Consider the following 18,700-nt stretch of genomic DNA (forward strand, 5'->3'; position numbering starts at 1 on the left):
GAGTGAGGGAGTCATCAATCCCACAGTGATTTCCCAGTTAAGGCTTTAGAGGGGGCTGTAAACTAGGCAGCCCGGCATCATTGATTTTATAATTAGCTATCGTCACTCCAGACTTAAGATGGAGGATGCGTGGGAGGGAGGTGGGGGGACCTTAAAAACAGAGAGCAGGAAGCTGGCAGAGGAGTGAGAAGGCACAACGAGGAAGATGATGATGAGGCCAGCCCTGAGGGGAGCCAAGGATGAAAGGAGAGGAAATTCAGAATGAGAAATGTATACGAAACAGGCAATTAACCAAAAGGGGAATAGGGCTATATAACTGTGTGCAAAGAAATTGGATAGTTAATTACCAGTGAAATGTCATGTGAGGTTCAAAATATCGGGATAATCTTTGTCCAGGCAAAAAAAAAAAAAAAAAAAAAAAAAAAAAAAAAGAGAAGTTATACACGCCCTGGTTATTAACAAATTTTATTATGCAGAGCCCCACCCAAACCTGATGGTAAGGATGGGCGGCAAAACCAAAACACAAATCGGTGTACATGTAACCTTCACACACACACACACGTACGACACTTCAAAACAGAAACTAACCACTGGAGCTCTTCTCCAATTTGCCACAGAGAGCTCTCAGTGGAAGCAAACAGGGATAAATCATCATCAAGACAGAAAGTTCGACCACAAACAAGGACTTTGGAAAACAGAGCTTGTGTGCTTTGATCAGAGAAAACCACCACGCATTCGAAAGGTTCAAACTTATTTGTTTGCTTAATTGGATGCTCAACACCACAGTGACAAAAGCTGGGATTAACAGACCATTTCGTCTCTGACGGTAATAATCCTTCGCACGTTCATGTTTTTAGTGTTTTTACTAACTCCAGCGCCTTCCAAAAGTATTCGTATCTCGCTGAACTTTAAACAACAACAAACCTTAGTGTAGCGTATTGGGATTTTTTTCTGCGATAGACCAAAAAAAAAAAAAAAAAAAAGAGCAGTGAATAATTGGGAAGTGGAGAAAAAAAAAAGATACGATTTTCGAGATCATTTACAAATAAAAGCGCTTTTATCCTCAGCCCTACTTTCTGCGATACCCCCTAAATAAAATTCAGTGCAACCGACTGCACTGAAAAGTCACCTAGGCTCAGTCGCACTGAATGGAGAGCCGTCTCTGAACATTAATGTTCAGGTCAGGCAAGATTTAGATCTGGCCTTTGACTGGGCCATTCAGCCACATGAATATATGTTTAGCAAACCTCTGGGACCTTCACACGCCAGCGGTATTTATACAGAGGTGACTTCTGAAAGCACTTAGTAACTCTTTTAGTTTGTTCAGGGGTATAGGACGAAATAAGCAAACCCCACCCCTAAAGATGCTATTTGTAACAAGTAAAATCATCTATCATTGGCTGTAATTTGATATAATGGGGGTGAGATAAAGGGCTATGAATATTTTTCCAAAACACCGTAACTCAAAACATAACCAGCGTGTATGATTCCCTTTGATTAGCACCAGTATTTAGCAACAGTGAAACGGCAACACCAAAACTTTGTGTAACGCTTTGAAAAAAAAAAAGGACAGTAAAAACACCAAAATGTAGGCTACAAAATATGATCAACGACCCCACAACTTTATATTCGGATAAATCAGGAAAAACGCGTAACAAACATACAGAGTCTCCGTGTATCAATATTTCATCTAAAAACTCGGCCAGAGTAAAAAGAGGGTGCAAATACAGCAGATAAAATGAAGCATCAAGGTAGCAAATTTCCTTAGGCAAGCCCGAAAAGTTTTGCTTTATGCTACGCTGCGCGGACTGAGGCGTTTCAAACCGAAGCTGAATATAGTTTACTTGCAGCATAACTCAAGTTCATTTTTAAAACAGGAAACCATTAAAAATGCATACAGCATTGATTAAAAAGGGAGGCAGCGGTTCTCTTTATTAGGCAGTATAAGAGCAGAAGGAAACACCTAAATGCCGACTCTAAGTTTATTATTTAGGCACAAATTTGGAAGTGGATGACTGCATATTAAGCTTTAAGAACAAGATCTTTAAATGATAAGCAAGCAGCTTTATTGATTATAAAAGCAAAATTGTGGCTCATTGCTGAATAAAAAAAAAATGCGGCTGACTTGAAAAGCATGTGAATTTTACTATGACATGTAGGGAAAAGCATGTCGCATCTATCTTAGCAGCTGTTAATAGGCTTACTTATTCTAAACACTGCCCATAAGAAAGCCCCCGTCGCCCTAACTGCATCTGTATGAATCATCTCTGATTTTTGTTCTATAAAAAAGTGCATATCAAATTTTAAGTCTGTATAAAGGGAGGAGAAATATGATGTCATAAGCCTGCATTATTGCAATTTTTTTTTTCTTCCCTCCCCCTTTTCAACGGCGCTCTGGTGTTTCTTTATGCTGCCATGAAAAGTGTCCCAACCAGAGGCGGAGGATTTAACGCTGGAGCAGAGCTTTGCCACGATTTCCCGCAGAGCCGAGTCTACACAAAACATCATAATTACAGAGCCCGTCGTGACTCCTAATCACAATCGCCATAAAAACGACATTACATCCGTCGTAAAGCTCTCGACGCTGCAATGATTCAACGGGAATCATTCCGCTACCCGCCTGCGAACTCTCAAATGCCAGGCCCCCCAAAAAAAATTCCTGCAGCTTAGAGCTGAGCAACGGTCTTCTGCGAGCCATAAACACGGCGTTGACCTGCCGCCGCTGGCACGGCCCGAGCCAATAACACAACAGTCTACGGGGTGGGGGGGGTGGGGGGGACAAGGTTGGTGGCAGATACAGAGTAATTGCATATAACATTGTGTCTTGCGTTTTTAATGTGCTGTTTATGTGCTTGTTAGTTGCGACGCAGCTGGAAACAAAGTCCCTTCTTGCTTTCTGAATGCTTTTGCTGTTGTCTTGGCTGGATGTCCGCCCGTCACCATAGCGAGGTGTCCGCCAGATCGCTGCAGGAAGACACAAAGGCAAGAGTGTTTGTGAGTCTGTGTTGGTGTAAAAAAAAAGAAAAAACAGAAGAAAAACGGAAAGAGACACACATTGCGGTCAAAAGCGGAGGCCAGACCGCAGGAGCGGCTGAGTGGGAGAACGGGAGCCTTAACGATGCTGAAAATTGGCCCGTGACTGAGGTACACCCCTCAGGTAAATCATTGCTACGGCTTCCTGTCACACTCTCTGTCCCCTCGTCCTCCCATCCTGCCTCCCCCCTCCAGCGCCTCACCTCTGTCTCAGACAGTTTCCCCCGCTTCACCCTGACTCAACTTCATTTATGACCACATATTCAAAGCTTCCATCTTCCAGCCATCGCTCGCCCGTCACCATAAATAATGCCCCGCGTATGCCTGCGTGCATTTGCAAGCCCTGAAACCCACGTGTGTGGGGGGGAAGAGTAACGAACAGGTTAGTCGGGTGCTGTGGCTTTAATCAGCACAATTAATGTACTAATTGATCTAGAAATATTTTATGATCTCACCCGCTACTTTTCAGCACAAAATATATTTCATATCAAAACTTTCTGTATAAAGTGGGTTGATTTACAGAGTTGCCCTGTAGACACAAACTAAGTCAAGATGTTACTGGAGTTTATTAAAATCAGCGTGCATAACAAAAAGATACGCACATGCTTCCTTGGACCTTTTCTTGCTATATACCTAAAGTAAATCAGAATTTTTAACATTAATTGTCAACTCGCTCAACTTGTTGTGATAAAAACTCCTCTTTTTTAGTATTTTTTAGACATTTTGAAGACATTGACAGCTGTTTCTTTTAAACTGCTGTATCATGTCTGAAATTTTTATGTTCTTGAGCTGATGACATACACCCATACGGTATAACGTTATGACCACCTGCCCAGTAGGGGGCAACAGAGGGACCGCTCTATTGCTGCCAAAACAGACTTGACTCACTGAGGTAGTCATCCATTGGATCTTCTGTTAACTTTAACAAACAGATTTTAATTCACACTTCTGCTTTCTGCATTTAGTGGAGATGATGAGACTAAAACCTTCAGTCAATATTAGAGTGTTTTACAGTGTTTATGTTTTGAGGGATCGGGAGGACAAAAGGGCAATGATAAAACTGAATAAATATGTTTGGAGTAATTAAATTTAATTTCAGGGTGCAACTGCTGTGAAAAAAATAAATCTGAAAGTGTTATTTATTGGTTAAATAATTAACATTCGTAGTTATGCTTAGCCCAAAATTATTCATACTCCTGGCAGATTTAGATTTAAAATCATCTTTCATTCGACCAAAAAGTTAGTTTTTGTGTTTAAAGGACACAGACATTGGCCAAAAGATAACAAAACAATGTAAAAACAGCCCTATTTTTGGAAAAGCGTTTACGTTTTATTACGAAGTGGGATATGAACATGGAAGGGAAGGGAAGGGAAAGAAAACACTCTTATAGCGACAAGTTTCTCATGAATATTGCTGCCTTTTTAAACCTGAATATTTTATAGGTCAAAGCTAAATGATTTGTCTCAGATTGGTTGAATACTGAACTGAAAAGGAGACAAAGAGCAGCCAAGGTCCAAAGAAAAAATAAAGAAAAAAACTATTATAAGGGTTCAGGGTAATGGAGTTACAGAAGAACAAGGACCAAGGTAGAATATTGGAAATGCATCTATAGTGACACACTGCTGGTAACAAAGTACCTAAAAATCAGTTTTAAACCCGGTTCTTTGATTAGCTCTCTGTTATATGCTAACACAGCTCTGGTTCATTCTCCAAAATATTAGAAAGACTAGCAGGTCACTTAAGTTTGGGACAAAAAGCTTCAGGCGTAACAGCGTAACAGAAACAAATCCAGTCACATGTGGCTGAGACTGCTGGTAACAAATTACCCATAGGTTGGCAAATTGTCTGTTATATCCATACTTTGGCCATACAAATCCTCTTTATATGTAAACGATTCATAAATCACAATTAGGTGATTTGGGAAACAAATAAAATAACAGTTAAAGTCAAAAGAAATACAACGAAAGACCTTTAGAAATCAGGGCAATACCGTTTATGTAAACTTTAAAACATTACACGTTTATATATATATATATATATATATATATATATATATATATATATATATATATATATATATATATATTATAATTAGTGAAGTTTTGAGGAACAAAATGTGACTGATTGCTTATAAAAACATCCTAAACATCCAGTTTAATATCTTTTCACCTGTTATGTAAATTTTTTTTTTATATTCTGAAAGATTCATAAGTCAGAGCTAAGTGACCCTGGGGGAAAAAAAATACATTTATTTTACTATATTCCATGTACTGGTTGTGGGTATTTGCAGTGAAGGCTGGTACCTGAGAAATGTGTCCTTGTACTCAGGCAACAGAAGCGCCGTTTCCTCTTCGGAGTTTCTCCTTCCCCGCTGAACTGGATCAGATTCCTCCTCCTAAATACCAGAATGACACACACACACACACACACACACACACACACACACACACACACACACACACACACACACACACACACACACACACACACACACACACACCAGGCAGTTAACTCATATCTCTCCAGCAGCTATTACAGCCGAATAACTTGCCAACTAGCAGCCTAATTGCTTCCATGAGATAATGTCTATATCAAACGACCCACTGCCCACGTTTAACTGGTCTGCATGGCTATTAGTTGGCGGCCGTAGCTCATTTTCACTATCACATATAATTACGCCGCGGTGACAACGAGCGGCTCCGATAGCGCGTCTCTCACCGAATCGGAGCTGTGCGGCAGGGTGTCGGCGTTGGCCTGGTGCGGCAGGGAGAGCGGGGCGGGCTGGTTGATGACCACCGCGCTCCTGTCCACGTCCCGCGGGGAGAGAGGGGGGGTCGAGAGGAGCAGGGAGTCGGGCTGGCCTTGCTCGCAGAGGCTGTACTTCCCCAGAGATCTCGGCGGATGGAGGATCTGCAAAGCCTCCGGGCTCTCGTCCTCCGAGTCGGATAACAGAGTCTCAGGACACCCTGGCAGGAAGATTAGTCGGCACAGAGAAGGAGGTCACGTCAAGCGCTCACAGAGCCTCCCTCATCACACGCAACAGAAGCCACGCCGAGCGATATTTAGTGCTTCTCCCCTCTGATAGCAAATGACATTTTTATTGTTCACATCTGCGGGGCATACACGAGATTGATGTGCAGCTCAATTCACCTGTGGAGGCAATGGGAGCGACGTCCCACCTGGCAGTGGTCACTGTTCCCGTCTTCTGCTCCAGCTGACAGATGTACTCCATCAACTCCTGTGGCAGAAATTACACGGCTCATGTCGCAAGCTCGAGCAGGGCTCCTTCAGCCATTACCCTTATAGCCGGTATGATATCTAACGCCATCAACCCAAAGTCAGGTAAAAAATGTTGCACAATAAACATAAAAAAACTTTTAATATATACAGCAGTCTTATGCCATCATGAATACCCAAATATTTGCTTTTTTTGTGCATTTTAAGTGCTGCCGAACATACAGTTTCTGATTGTTTATTGGCTTTACAGCTGGCAAATGTGAAGCTGGTTAGCCAACAAAAAACTGTGCAGACACATTAACAGCCGCAGCGCCGACTGACCTGAAAACCGGCATTTTATATTGCGCAATAAACTATTTATATAGCACAATAACAAGAAGGCAACAACAGAGAAGATCCGCAACACCTGGGATATGCAGCATCCCCGACATTCTTGTTGTTATCGGTACGAATTTGTTATAAAACCCGGGTTATATGACACAGGAAGCATGCAAAAAACACTTAATGATTGTAATTACAGTAATAGTGATTTTTTCCTTAAATTCAAACAGATGTCTGTTAGAAGACGCTCCTCTGCTGCTGACCTGTTTCTCGGCTCGTAGCTGTTCCTTCTCTTTCTGTGCAACCCTCTGGCTGGCTTTCAGCTCCTGCAGCTCCCTCCGGGCTTCGCTCAGCTGAACCTGCGGGGCCGGGTGCCATAAAAATAGCATCAAACAACGGCAGAATCATTTCTTTCATAAAGCAACAAATGGGGTGTGAACATGCTAACTGACTATGAACTTCGCTTGACAATTTATTTTTCTTTTGACAATACGCCTCCTGTTTGTGTCACGTTTGAGTGGCCCTTTTGTCACAAGGTGTTTTGCTACATTGAAAAGAAAATGATGCCATAATGTGGACGCGCTCTCTCTCTCTCTCTCTTGCTCGCTCACCCGGTTGCAATCTTTTTCTCTACCGAGCTCAACCTCCAGCTTCACCCTCTCCATCTTCTCCTCCTGCAGCCTCTCTTGCGTCTTCTGCATCTCCGTGTTCAGTTTCTCCAGGCGCTCCTGGTCCAACTGTTGGGGTGACACACGCAAACAATAAAAACACTTAGTCAAAGTGGAGTCCTTTGATTGTGTGTAATGGCCTGACTCAACTACAGTCTGAATAAACACGTTACCTCCGCAGTGCGCTGCAGAGTCTGCCTCTCTTGGGCCCAGTTGGCTCGTCCTTCTCTCAAGGCCATGCTGGCATCCGCAAGCTGAATGGTCAGCTGGGCCGCCTGCACTCGAACCTGGTGCAGCTCGGCCTGCACGTGATCCCTTTGGGCTGCCAGGGAGCTTAGGTCGCTCTTAAGGCCCTCGACGGTGCGTTCGCTCATCTGAAACCGCTCCCGTAGGCTCCGCATCTCCTTCAGTGATGCTTCACTTTCAGTCTGTTGATAAAGTGATCAGAAGACGCGTGTCGGTACCGTCATGGCAAAACAGGAAGTGATTTGAGATCCAACCATCCATCCATCTATGTGTCTACACCACTGAGCTATATAATACACTGGAGTGCTGATTTTGCCGAAAAACTGTAGTCACTGGCCGCCATCTTGCTACTCCCTACTCTCACAGAATCTCATAGGATTTGGTTGCAACAACAAGCAGTTTTCTGGCTGTGTGAAAACGTTTCACAGGTAATTCTACAGTCAGTGGATGTACTAACACTATCAACTACTAGGAAATTAGGTGCTGAAATATTTTACATGTTATTCATATTATATATATATATATATGTATATATAAGTATGTGTATATGTATATATGAATATATATGTATACACATATGTAAATATATATTTTTGTATTTTGTTATTTATATATTTATAAATGTTATATATATATATATAAATGAATAAAATGCAAAATATTTCAGCACATGACTTTCTCAGTACTTGATATTTTTAGAACATAACATAATACTATATGGCATTTGACATTTTAAAAGTCTTAAGCCCCCTCTGAACATGAGAAAATCCTCGTTATTCAATAATGTAGCGCACATATTCCTTAGTTACTGGGGGAAATAGGGAGTACCAATATCGCGGCTGGTGGCTTCACAGCGACTCGTTTAAACAGATGGTGATTAGCACTCCAGTGTATAATATAGCTCAGTGGTCTACACCCGCTTATCCGTAAAAGGTCGCAGGGGGGCTGGTGCCCGTCTCCAGCGGTCAGTGGGCAAGAGCCAGAGTACACCCTGGACAGGTCGCTAGTCCATCACAGTGCAACACAGAGACATACTGGACTAACAACCATACAATGCACACACTCACACCGAAGGGCAATTCGGAGAGACCAGTTAACCGAATAGCCCAATTCAGTACCTTTACACGTAGCTACTGAATTCTGTCAGTACAACCGAGTACCTATTCATGTTAAATCAAACGGTGACATGTTTCGGTACTTTAACACATCATTGTGATACCGAGGGAGAGGAAATGTGGCTGATTTCTCATACCGGACATGAACACAGCACTGCACGCACAAGAGCGTAATGACGTCAGTAGCCGCCGGTCCGGTCAACAAAGCAGTGAAGAAAGCGTTTCAAAATCCGCTGCAGATTACGCTCGCTGCAATCGTTGTGAGGCGAAGTGGAAGACCAGCGGTTGGAATACTTCTAATCTAAGGAACCGATTTGGTCGATACCTATAAAAGTACCGAATTCAGTACCCATCCCTTATTGACACATAAACACACATAAAAGTACAGAAAATAGGTTGTTTTGAGTACCAGCACCGATTCCCAGGTACCGGGTATCCTGGACCTTCTTGCTGCAAGGCAACAGCGCTACCAACTGCGTAGCCTGTGAATTGAGCTGCAGTGCTCACTAGTGTATTACACCAAAACCATGTTGTACTTTAATGAAATGTTAATATCAAGCATTAATAGAAGGAACAAAAAAACAAGAGAAGTGCTTTCTCTTCCACTTTCATGTGAGGGCTTAAATTAGGCATTTGTCCTAACAAAACAACTTTCTTTTTTAGACTGGTCAAAATCCAGGCTGTGAGGAAGTGGAAGGATCCATGTACAACGCATGGGTGGACAGATGGATGGAAAGACCTAATGGATGATGGACAGATATAGAGACAGATGAAGGAATGGACTGATAGAGATGGAAGGAAGGACAGACAGATGGATTAACAAGTGGATGTATGGTTGACTGGATGAGGGATGGAGGAATGGCCGGATGGATCAATGGATAGAGTAAGAGGTGGACAGAGCGATTTATGAAGGAATGGAAGAAGAGATGGATGGATGGACGGTTGGATGACATATTTTCATACTTAACCAGAGCTGGAAGAGACTGAAATCGAATTCCAAACATGTCTGATTGCGTAGGAACCTTGAAAATGTGCGAGCACTTTAAATATCTGACCTCCTTCCTGTGAGCAGTGGTGAGTTTCTGGGTGAGGGTGGTGATGGTGTTCTGCAGCAGCAGGGCGCTGGTGTCTCTCTGGGCCAGGGAGTTCCTGAGAACCTGGAACTCCTTGGACAGACTTCTGAGCTCTGCTTCAGTCTGATCCAGCTTGTTCTAACAGACGGGGAGAAGTGGGCCAAATTGGAGAAATCAAAGACAGATTTTTAAGAAAAGGCCAACAGAGACTTCAGGTTTATATCGTTTCGTGGTTTAAGCAGAAAATACCTGCAAGCCTTTTCTTTCACTCTCCTCTTCTTTCCTTAAGGCAACTGCCCTCTTGGCTCTTTCTTTCATTCTGCAAACACACATTTGGTTATTGGAGTCAAAACAATTCACGAGACCCTAATAAAAGCAGAAAAACACTGTCAAACCTCTCTAATTCTGTTTCTCTTTCCACAGCCCTTTGCGTCAGTGTTTTGATGTCCTCCTCAAGCTCTCCGATAAGCTGCTCTTTCGCTGCCTTGGCATCCATCAAAGCAGCTTTCTGCTGGCTTAAACACTCTCCAAAAGCCTGTTCGTCCTGAAACAGCAGAATCTGTAAGTTCATTTTTCTAAATTTCTGGTAAAGTGAAGAAAGACACAACGTAAAAAGAAAACGTGAGGGGACAGAGAAAAGTTTGCCGGAGCTTAATTCACCACCTTCCGCTTCCTCTCCAGCTCCTCAATCTTCCGACGACTCTGCGTCAGCTCCTCCTTCAGCCTGCCGACCTCACGCTCCAACGCCCTGCGCTGTCGGTCCCATTCCTGCCTCTCTCTCTTGTAGTCCTCCCCGTCTCTCTCCCGGAGCTTTTTTGCCGCCTCCTGCACGCGCAGCAGCTCAGCCCGCTCCCGCAGACACTCCTGCAACCGATTCTGACAGGAGACAGGACAAACACGGGCTCGTTTTGTGCCACTAAATGGCATACGACGACCCAGTGCTTCATCAGCGTGATTTATTGCCGTTTTCAGGCTCAGGCTCACCTGCAGCAGTTCGGCCCGGGGTATTACCAGCAGCATGTCTGCGCCTTCGTCCTCACCGTGGGACTCCTCGAGAGTCACCATGTCCTCAAGAGGCTTTGGGGCACAGAAAGTGAATTTGGAGCTGCGGGAGCACACTTCTCCTTTAGCATCAACGTATACAAACTCATGTTCCTGGGAGCTGGGCCTGGGCAGGTAGGAGGCTGAGAACGAGGAAACAAAGTTTCATTAAAAATGATCAATTATCAGAGAAAGATTCAGTGGGGCCCTGTTTTTTTTATATTTAATTTGTATCAAAGGAAAATGAATGACAATGCAATTAGTTGATTTTGTGGAATTCTGTTCATGTTTGATTTAATTTCCTTTTCTTTAAAAGTTTTGTTTCAGTAGGAACTTTTTATATACTGGCTGTGCACTTTTGGCCAACTTTGTTCCAGCGGCAGCTAAATCTGGAAATCATCTATTAAAGGTCACAAACGTTCTGCTCTGGTAATTTACACAAATTCCTGCAGCCTTGTTACTCTCTGTCAAACCGCACCACCCCTTTTCAAAAGTTTCCACTCACTGGAGTGATTCTGGACTTGTGGAAGAAAGGGAAAAAAATGATGCATTAAAACGAGGTCCAACTTTATTTTAAAACAGAAAGCCATAAGTATTTGTTTTCATAAACTACACCAGCCTGAGATGAACCTCTACCAACGTGACATTGCACCACTAGAAGTGCAACAATGCATTGAATCCACGACACAAGACGACACACGGCTTTGGGTTCACAAGAACGGGAAGAAATTAAAAATATGTATTTTGAAGACAAAAAATAGATCTCCTTTTTATGATATAGAGTAAATGTTTCAAAAGTCACAAAGTGTGTTTTAGAGCATCTAAAATGAGGGAACAACCCCCCCCCCCTCCTTAGTTCGATTAGTGGTTGTTTTGTGGTCCTGCCTGTCTTGATCTGAAGTGGCCGTGTGACTGAGACCAGTAATCTAAGGCGGCATTAAAAGTGTGTTTCAACAAATCTCTGTTCAGTGCTGAAACATTCAGTTCAGAATTTATCAAAGTATTTAGGATTTGGAGCTAGAAATGATTAAAACACAGTCAATATCACAAGATAACTAGTTGTTAATGCAGCAACACGGGGGAACTATGTTTCTCCTCCAAACACAATCTGCAGCACTTCTCTGATTTAGGAAAAAAGTATTCTATTTTCTGTGTAACAGAGCTGAAACAATCTCTGCTCACCCGTGTGAAGTTGCACTGTCACAGTGCACCATGTTTTCAAATGACCCTTTTTAATTTCTTCTTCTTCTGACTTATTGGAGGTTTAGTGAAGCAGGAAGGGATTGTATAAAATCCAACAAGGCAAGGCAAGAGAAGGCAAGTTTATTTATACAGCACTTTTCAGTAACAAGACGATTCAAAATGCTGCAACAGAAACAAAACAGCTTGTTTTTAAGTCAACGCGGAATTGTAATGACATCTTGGCACCATAATGCATTTTTTAAAGAAACATCTATTTTTAAATGTCTCCCTTTACAAGATCTGGGGCTATTTAAAAAATAAAACGGTTATTTTATGCTGTTTTCATTTAAAATGGCTAAAATATCTGCTATAGATTTAAGATAAGATCTATGTGTGCAAAAAAAAAAAAAAAAGACTTTCGGATGATTTTCTGCTTTCACTCTTTCTTCCTCTTCCAGGTTTTGTTCCTGTGTCTAAAATCTATCAATGTTTTAAGATAACAGCCATTGGTATATCTGTGTCCCACAATCCATTCCACTAAGAGTTATGTTATTCGCACAAAGTGATAGTTTTTTACATCACATGCTAGAAGTCTGGATGGAAACAGCCTTGAAGGATGAATTAAAACCAAAGTTTATGCGCCGCGTGCTAAGATCAAATTTATAGCATCGTGGCTGACATGATGCTATGAGTTCTCTCCTGTGACTTTGTTAATGTTATCTTCTGCTCATAAGGAATGACACTGACCACACACTGAATCTGCCCTGGCTCTTTGCCATACCTGCAGCACACGTGCCCCTCACGGAGAACCGGCCTGACCCCCCCACCCCCACCAACACACAGGACAAAGTGCACAGTGTATTCTCCAGGGAGTAGCAGCAGCAGCAGTCAGCAGAAGAGGCTTTAAGCCATTGTTTTTGTCATTCTCATTACTCAACCCCCTGCTTAGTACAGAAATGAATCCAAGCCGTGACAGAGACTTTCTGTGTCGGAGACAAAGCCAGGCAGGATATTTGTCTTCTGCACAGGATGTTTCTTTCTTCCTATTCTTCTGGGAAATTTCTCTTCCAAGTCAGAAATAAACATTGTCTCACATGCGCCACATGATTTGCAACGAAAACAGTCAATTTATAGAAGTAACAATCTCTTGTTGAAGGTTTTATGCGCTTTATCTGCTTCTCCCAGTAAGGATTCACTGGAACTATGAACAAGAAATACACAGACGTGAGTACCCTGGAAGTGCACGCAGCAGTTGACCTCCGAGCCCTCCTGATAATCGGCCGGGGCCACAGCCCAGACGAAGGTTTGGTAGTCCTTCACTGACGACCATCCCACCTGAGGAGGAACACAGACACGCGTTGTTATCGCTTAGTTAAATAAATGCAGTTCGTTCAGTTCAGGGTTCTTTTACTTTAAAATTCCACACTTTTACAGACCCTAATTTTTACAGCTGAGCATCCCTTTTGAAACCTAAGTTAAAATGTAAATTTCCAAAAAACGTTTACAAGCTCCAAACTATCTATAGGAAGGTATGGGATTCTCAAGGTAAGGCAGCCTTAAAGGGGACATATCATGCTTTTAAGATCATTCAGTGGTGGTCTATATAAAACTGAGTTATGCACCCCCCCTGGCACTTTGTGTTATGATTGTGTGTTGATTAATGTTCTTGATGACTCTTCAACAGTAATTCTTATAATTTTCAATAAAAGTTTTGAAGACAAAAAAAAAAAAAAAGATAGCGGCCTCCATTGAAACAGCCTTAAAAAATGAGTTAGGGTTGGTGTTAGGAAAACTACTAAACGAAAAATTATCTACACTTCCTACAATAATATTATGGAAATATTATGCATACTTTTGTGAGAAATGTCATAAAAATGTAAAGAATTGCAGATCCTGTCTTTAAATTTCCCTCTATAAATACGGCGGATGAATATAGAGTAAATGGAATGCGTCCTTGCTTTTGGCACGGCCTACACGCGGTACAACACGTGACACTGAAACCTTCGGCGAAACTAATAAATGAAAGATTGTTTATCTCCCCTGAACAAAGATTTTAAATATATTATGATTATGTTTTGCTAGAGATGTCATCAAAAAGCATAGCACTGCTGTGTTTTTTCTTAAATATTGATTTTTATGAACGTGGAAGTCAACGCACGTAACAGAGTCCTTGGCAACCGCCTAGCAACATGACTGCTTCACGTCTTTCTGAGAAATGCACTGAAAGCTTCGGCGAACCTAATAAAGGAAAGGTTGTTTACCTTCCCTGAACGAAGATTATTAATATATTATGCATACTTCTCGCTAGAAATGTAATCAAAATGCATATAAACGCAGTTGTTTTGCTTAAATGTTTACTTTCCCATTAAAGCCATGTTCTTTTTTATTTAATTTTTTTTCTGGGTTGAAAACTTGAATGTCACGTGACCTGGTTTCAAGCCACAGTAAATGAACAGGCCAAATGAAGCGTAGAACCAAAACGTATTGAGGAGCCAAATTGTGACAATACTACCTTTCCCCCTGTGGATCAACGTGAATAGTACCTGCTTTTTATTGAGACTGGGTTGAACCGGAAGTCCGTGACCTTGTTTAGCAGATCCGCAGCAAATACTGTGATGTAATTGTTCAAAAACGTAATAAAGAAAAGAGAAAAGTGAAGGGCTTAAAATATATGAGCCAAACAGATTATAAAGACATCTACGCAGCTCCCGGAGATATAGAATTAAAAAATTTCTGCACTCCTGGAGACTCCCAGTAAACAACAAAATGTATTTAAGGGCTAAAAAAGTGGAATTTGCGTGCTATGTCCCCTTTAAATAAAAACACATTATTGCATAGGAATTTAAATCAAAAATATATGACAGAATCTTAAAAAGCAAAAGGTATTCCATCTGTTACTAAAATACGATGCTCTATTGTTGAATGACTCTACAAATTAAAACATTAATTTAATCAAACTTTATTTGTAGAATAAATCAGACTCTTACATATTAATCACACAATTCATCTTTTGAGATGTTTTTCTTTTTTTTTTTGCATCTTGTGCTTTTTTCTATACTATGCACTGTTTCTTACAGCTGAAGATTTTGATTGGTAAGGAGTCTTTGAGAAAGAAAAACAAAAAGCGGTCTGCGATGTGCTCCAATGAAAATCAATGACACGCTTTTTGTGGAGTCGAACAAGACAGCCACCTTTTTCTTTTTTCCATCCACCACAATAGCACTTTTCAGAAATAAATGACACAAGCGCAAACTTTTTTTTTTTTTTTACAGATTTTATTGTTTTTAATAGACCTAAGATAAATTATAGCTTAAAATGTTGCTTAATAGCTTTCAAGTAAACATGCCTGTTGCAGAGATAGATATGCCTGTTTGTCATAACATGAAACTGTATAACAATCTGACTTTTAGTTCCCACACAATGAGTGTCCATGTTTTTCACAGCTAAAAGTATAATTTATTCTTATTTGTAAGCATGGTGAGATCTCGACTTCCTTTAGCCAGCTGAAAGACAGTGCACCTTTGGTGGAGGGGTACTGGTGACTTTATGGACCTCCTTCTCTGGCGTCTCGGTAATTGACACTATATTAGTGGTATGATAGAGGTTTTTGAAACCACAACATTTTTAAAACCTTGAGATATCTTTATACCAGTAACTGGCTCATACCTACACCAAGCAATTATTACGAAACCTGAGCTGTCACATCAGGCATGACAGCCTACGCTCGGAGCCGGAGATGAGCATGGTCACATGTGTGGGTTCTTGCTGAGTCAAAAACCAGCACACTTGGCGCTCAAACATTGAACCAAATGCTTGAAGTTGATGGAACCAAAGGTGATCTCCATCTTTTAGGTACGTTCAATGTGAAAATACTCCAGTTGTTTAGAGCATTTTTCTTTTTTTTTAAGAAAATAACTTTTCTTAAAGGCAAATTTTTCCAGACTTCCGTTTCTGGTGATTTTTAGGACCTTTTTTTCAGGGTAGCGATACCTTGAAGAGCCCGACCCAGTCGCTGCTGGTCCAGCTGTGCTGCGAGCTCAGCGTGTAGTGGCAGTCGACTCTGCTCTGAGGGAAGTACGTGCAGCCTACGTTTCGAAACTCCACCCGCCAAGCCTTGTCCATGGCAACACAAAACAATGGCAGGCTACTTTATACCTAAAAGAAAAGAGTAAAACAAAATGTCAGTAAGCTTTGGATTGTTTACTAAAAAAAGCTAAGATTTGCAAAGGCCGCATTGGATCAGACGTGAGATGGGAAAGAAGGTGACAGCTGGTGAGCAAACATGAGCAAGCAGAAGCCACTGAATATTTATTCAGTGTAAGAAGATAGCCTGACTGAGAGTGCACTTGAGGAAAGGACACCAGAGCTAAGCCTCTATGACAGGACGGGCTTTAAGCAACATTGGCATGTTAGAAGTTTGTCGCAGTGGCTATTTTGGTCGTCGTGAATAAATAAATAAATTGTTACTGTACTTTATTACGTGTAAGCATGCTGTAAAAAGTGTGTAAGACTCACATTTTACAGCCAGTTACTTCACAGAAATGTCACAATCCTGTCTGCATCATTATTGTACTACTGTCTCTTTAAGCGACTATAGCGGCTACAGTGCCTCGGAAACGTATTCATACCTTTTGAATTTTTCCACGACTGGCCCAAACGTTAATCTATTTCAATTAGATTTTTTTTTTGTGACAGACTAACACAAAGTGATGAATGATTATCAATTGGAAGCAAAAAGCTACGTGTTTTTTAGTATATTTTGCAAATTCAAATCTGAAAAGGAAAGCCGATCAGAGTTGATGGGAAGGTAGATGGAGCCAAATATAGACCAAACCTGAAGGAAAACCTATTATAACCCACGCTGAGAATGGGTCAGAGGTTCACTATCCAGCAAGACAACAAACCTAAATGCCTATACATAGTTTGCAAGAACAGAAAAACATGTTTTGTGGTGTCTTGTGGTATCTGACAAATGTTGTGTGACTGGTCAAAAAGTGGAAGCCAACGTGGTTGTTACACTTGGAAATGCAGCAGTGGGAGGATCATATGAAGATGTGCTAGGAGTTCTGCACTTGCATTCTTGTGAGGTATGAAATGTCTTGGCCAGAAATAACTTTTTTCTTGTTCTAACTACATTGAATAATAAAAAAAAATCTGTTCTGGCAGAGCTTGTATAGGCCTTAAACCTAAAGCCAGATGTCCATTTTAGTAGTTTAGATCACAGCATGTCAGTGTTTAAGAATGGCCTAGTTAAAGCCCAGACCTAAATCTAATAGGACATTTTGGTAAGACATAAAAGTAGCAGGTCAAAGATGCTCTCCATTCCTTCTGACTTAGGCAGGGCTATTTTGCATAGATTAAATAGCAAACATTTGTCTCTCTACATGCGCAAAGAGACAAACCCCAGAAGACTTGCACTGAAGCGGAAAGTGGTTCCACGCAGCATCGATTCAGGCCCGGGCTGGATGTAAATGCGTGCTACATTTATGGATTTTTTTTTATTTTTTTATCTCCAAACAATTTGTTTCCCTCCCTTTCACAATATATAGCGCTGTGTGTTGGTCTGTAGCATCCCAATATAATCCATTGCGGATGTAACCTGACAAACTGAGAAAAAAAAGAGTGGGGGGAGGGGGCAGGAGGGTAAAAACTTTGCGCTGTATCAGCTGTGCCTCGTCATGACAAAAGGCAGGTATATTTTTTTTACCTAACACAACAAACATCAATCGCTGTGCAGGAGAATATATATAGCAAGGGCAAAAACAACAACAGAACTGAATATGCTGTACAAATTGCGAATGGCTCATAACTTTCTTTGCATCATGCTTACAATGCAAGCTTAAAGCTTTCCAAGATCTTTCAGTTTACCAATTCGGAAGAAGTATACGACTAAGTGTATGCGTGGGAGATTTACTGCAGATACATCCGGTAATTACAGATTACAGCTGAAAACGCACAGCCGCTTTCTGAGGGTTCATATTACACTGGCAGGAGGCTTGAGGCCCTACAGAAAGCAGCGCATGTCGGGGGAGAATCACTGAGCCAGACAGACACGATGCAAGTTTATTATTCATTTAAAAATAACATATAAACGCAGCATTTGTAATTGGTAGTTAATATATAATTACTAATAATTGCCTATTTGGTATAATTGTTTTAGTTACCAGGCTTGGTTAGGTAAAGAGAGAAAAAAAAACATCTGCGCACATTTTACCTCGACTCCTCCGTGAAGTGTCTCTTACCTTGAAAGCCCGTTACTCTCCCCTGACGGGCTGGTCAACGCGTCTGCGTGCGAGTCAGGGCGCCTGTAGTCCTAAACAAAACCAAGGGGGGACACACATGCAGGACAGCTTGGACCCAGCTCCCCCAGTAACCCGAAACAATAACAAAAAAAAAAAAAAAAGACACATAACAAAGCCAACATAAGCACGACAGCGTCAAGCTTCGCCGTGGGATTGTGGGAGCTGTTGTTCCTCAAACAGCTGGAATTACGGTAGGTAAGGGGATCCGGGACTACAAGCCCCAGGATGAACGTAACGCGATGCTGCTCGGCACGCCGCGTTGTTTTTCTCACCGGAAAGAGCCTCAAGCGGCCCCGGCCGACACGTGTCACACTGATGGACCAATCACAAGGCTTTGCGATGAAGGAAAGGAAACCAGCGACGGCAGCGATGGAAAGAAGCACTCCCACTGTTATTGTTGAAGAACACGCATTTCCTCAGTTACTGCGCATGTATTAATAAGTTTAATGGCTTGAATCTTTCCCCCACTGTTATATGTTCT

The 18,700-nt window shown here is 41.6% G+C and overlaps 1 protein-coding gene across 1 annotated transcript; it reads right to left on the reverse strand.

Annotated features, from left to right (window-relative positions):
• Positions 1-1,235: 1,235 nt before the first annotated feature.
• calcoco1a (calcium binding and coiled-coil domain 1a) lies at positions 1,236-18,327 on the reverse strand. Its single transcript, XM_036137896.1, has 15 exons — positions 18,160-18,327; positions 15,908-16,072; positions 13,150-13,252; positions 10,679-10,878; positions 10,358-10,570; positions 10,090-10,238; positions 9,944-10,013; positions 9,677-9,832; positions 7,434-7,688; positions 7,204-7,329; positions 6,856-6,951; positions 6,185-6,272; positions 5,753-6,000; positions 5,338-5,429; positions 1,236-2,964 (listed from the first exon to the last, which is right to left on the reverse strand). Exons 2-15 carry the CDS (start codon positions 16,037-16,039, stop codon positions 2,937-2,939), a joined length of 1,956 nt encoding a protein of 651 aa, XP_035993789.1. The 5' UTR covers positions 16,040-16,072; positions 18,160-18,327; the 3' UTR covers positions 1,236-2,936.
• Positions 18,328-18,700: the final 373 nt, after the last annotated feature.

Source organism: Fundulus heteroclitus, chromosome 1, assembly GCF_011125445.2.
Source record: "Fundulus heteroclitus isolate FHET01 chromosome 1, MU-UCD_Fhet_4.1, whole genome shotgun sequence".
Lineage (NCBI taxonomy): Eukaryota > Metazoa > Chordata > Actinopteri > Cyprinodontiformes > Fundulidae > Fundulus > Fundulus heteroclitus.

Coding starts and splice junctions, on each gene's coding strand:
- calcoco1a (XM_036137896.1), bottom strand. CDS start 16,039: ATGGACAAGGCTTGGCGGGTGGAGTTTCGAAACGTAGGCTGCACGTAC. Junction 13,253..15,907: donor ACTGGGTCGGGCTCTTCAAG/GTATCGCTACCC, acceptor GTTCCTCCTCAG/GTGGGATGGTCGTCAGTGAA. Junction 7,689..9,676: donor CCACTGCTCACAGGAAGGAG/GTCAGATATTTA, acceptor CTTTATCAACAG/ACTGAAAGTGAAGCATCACT.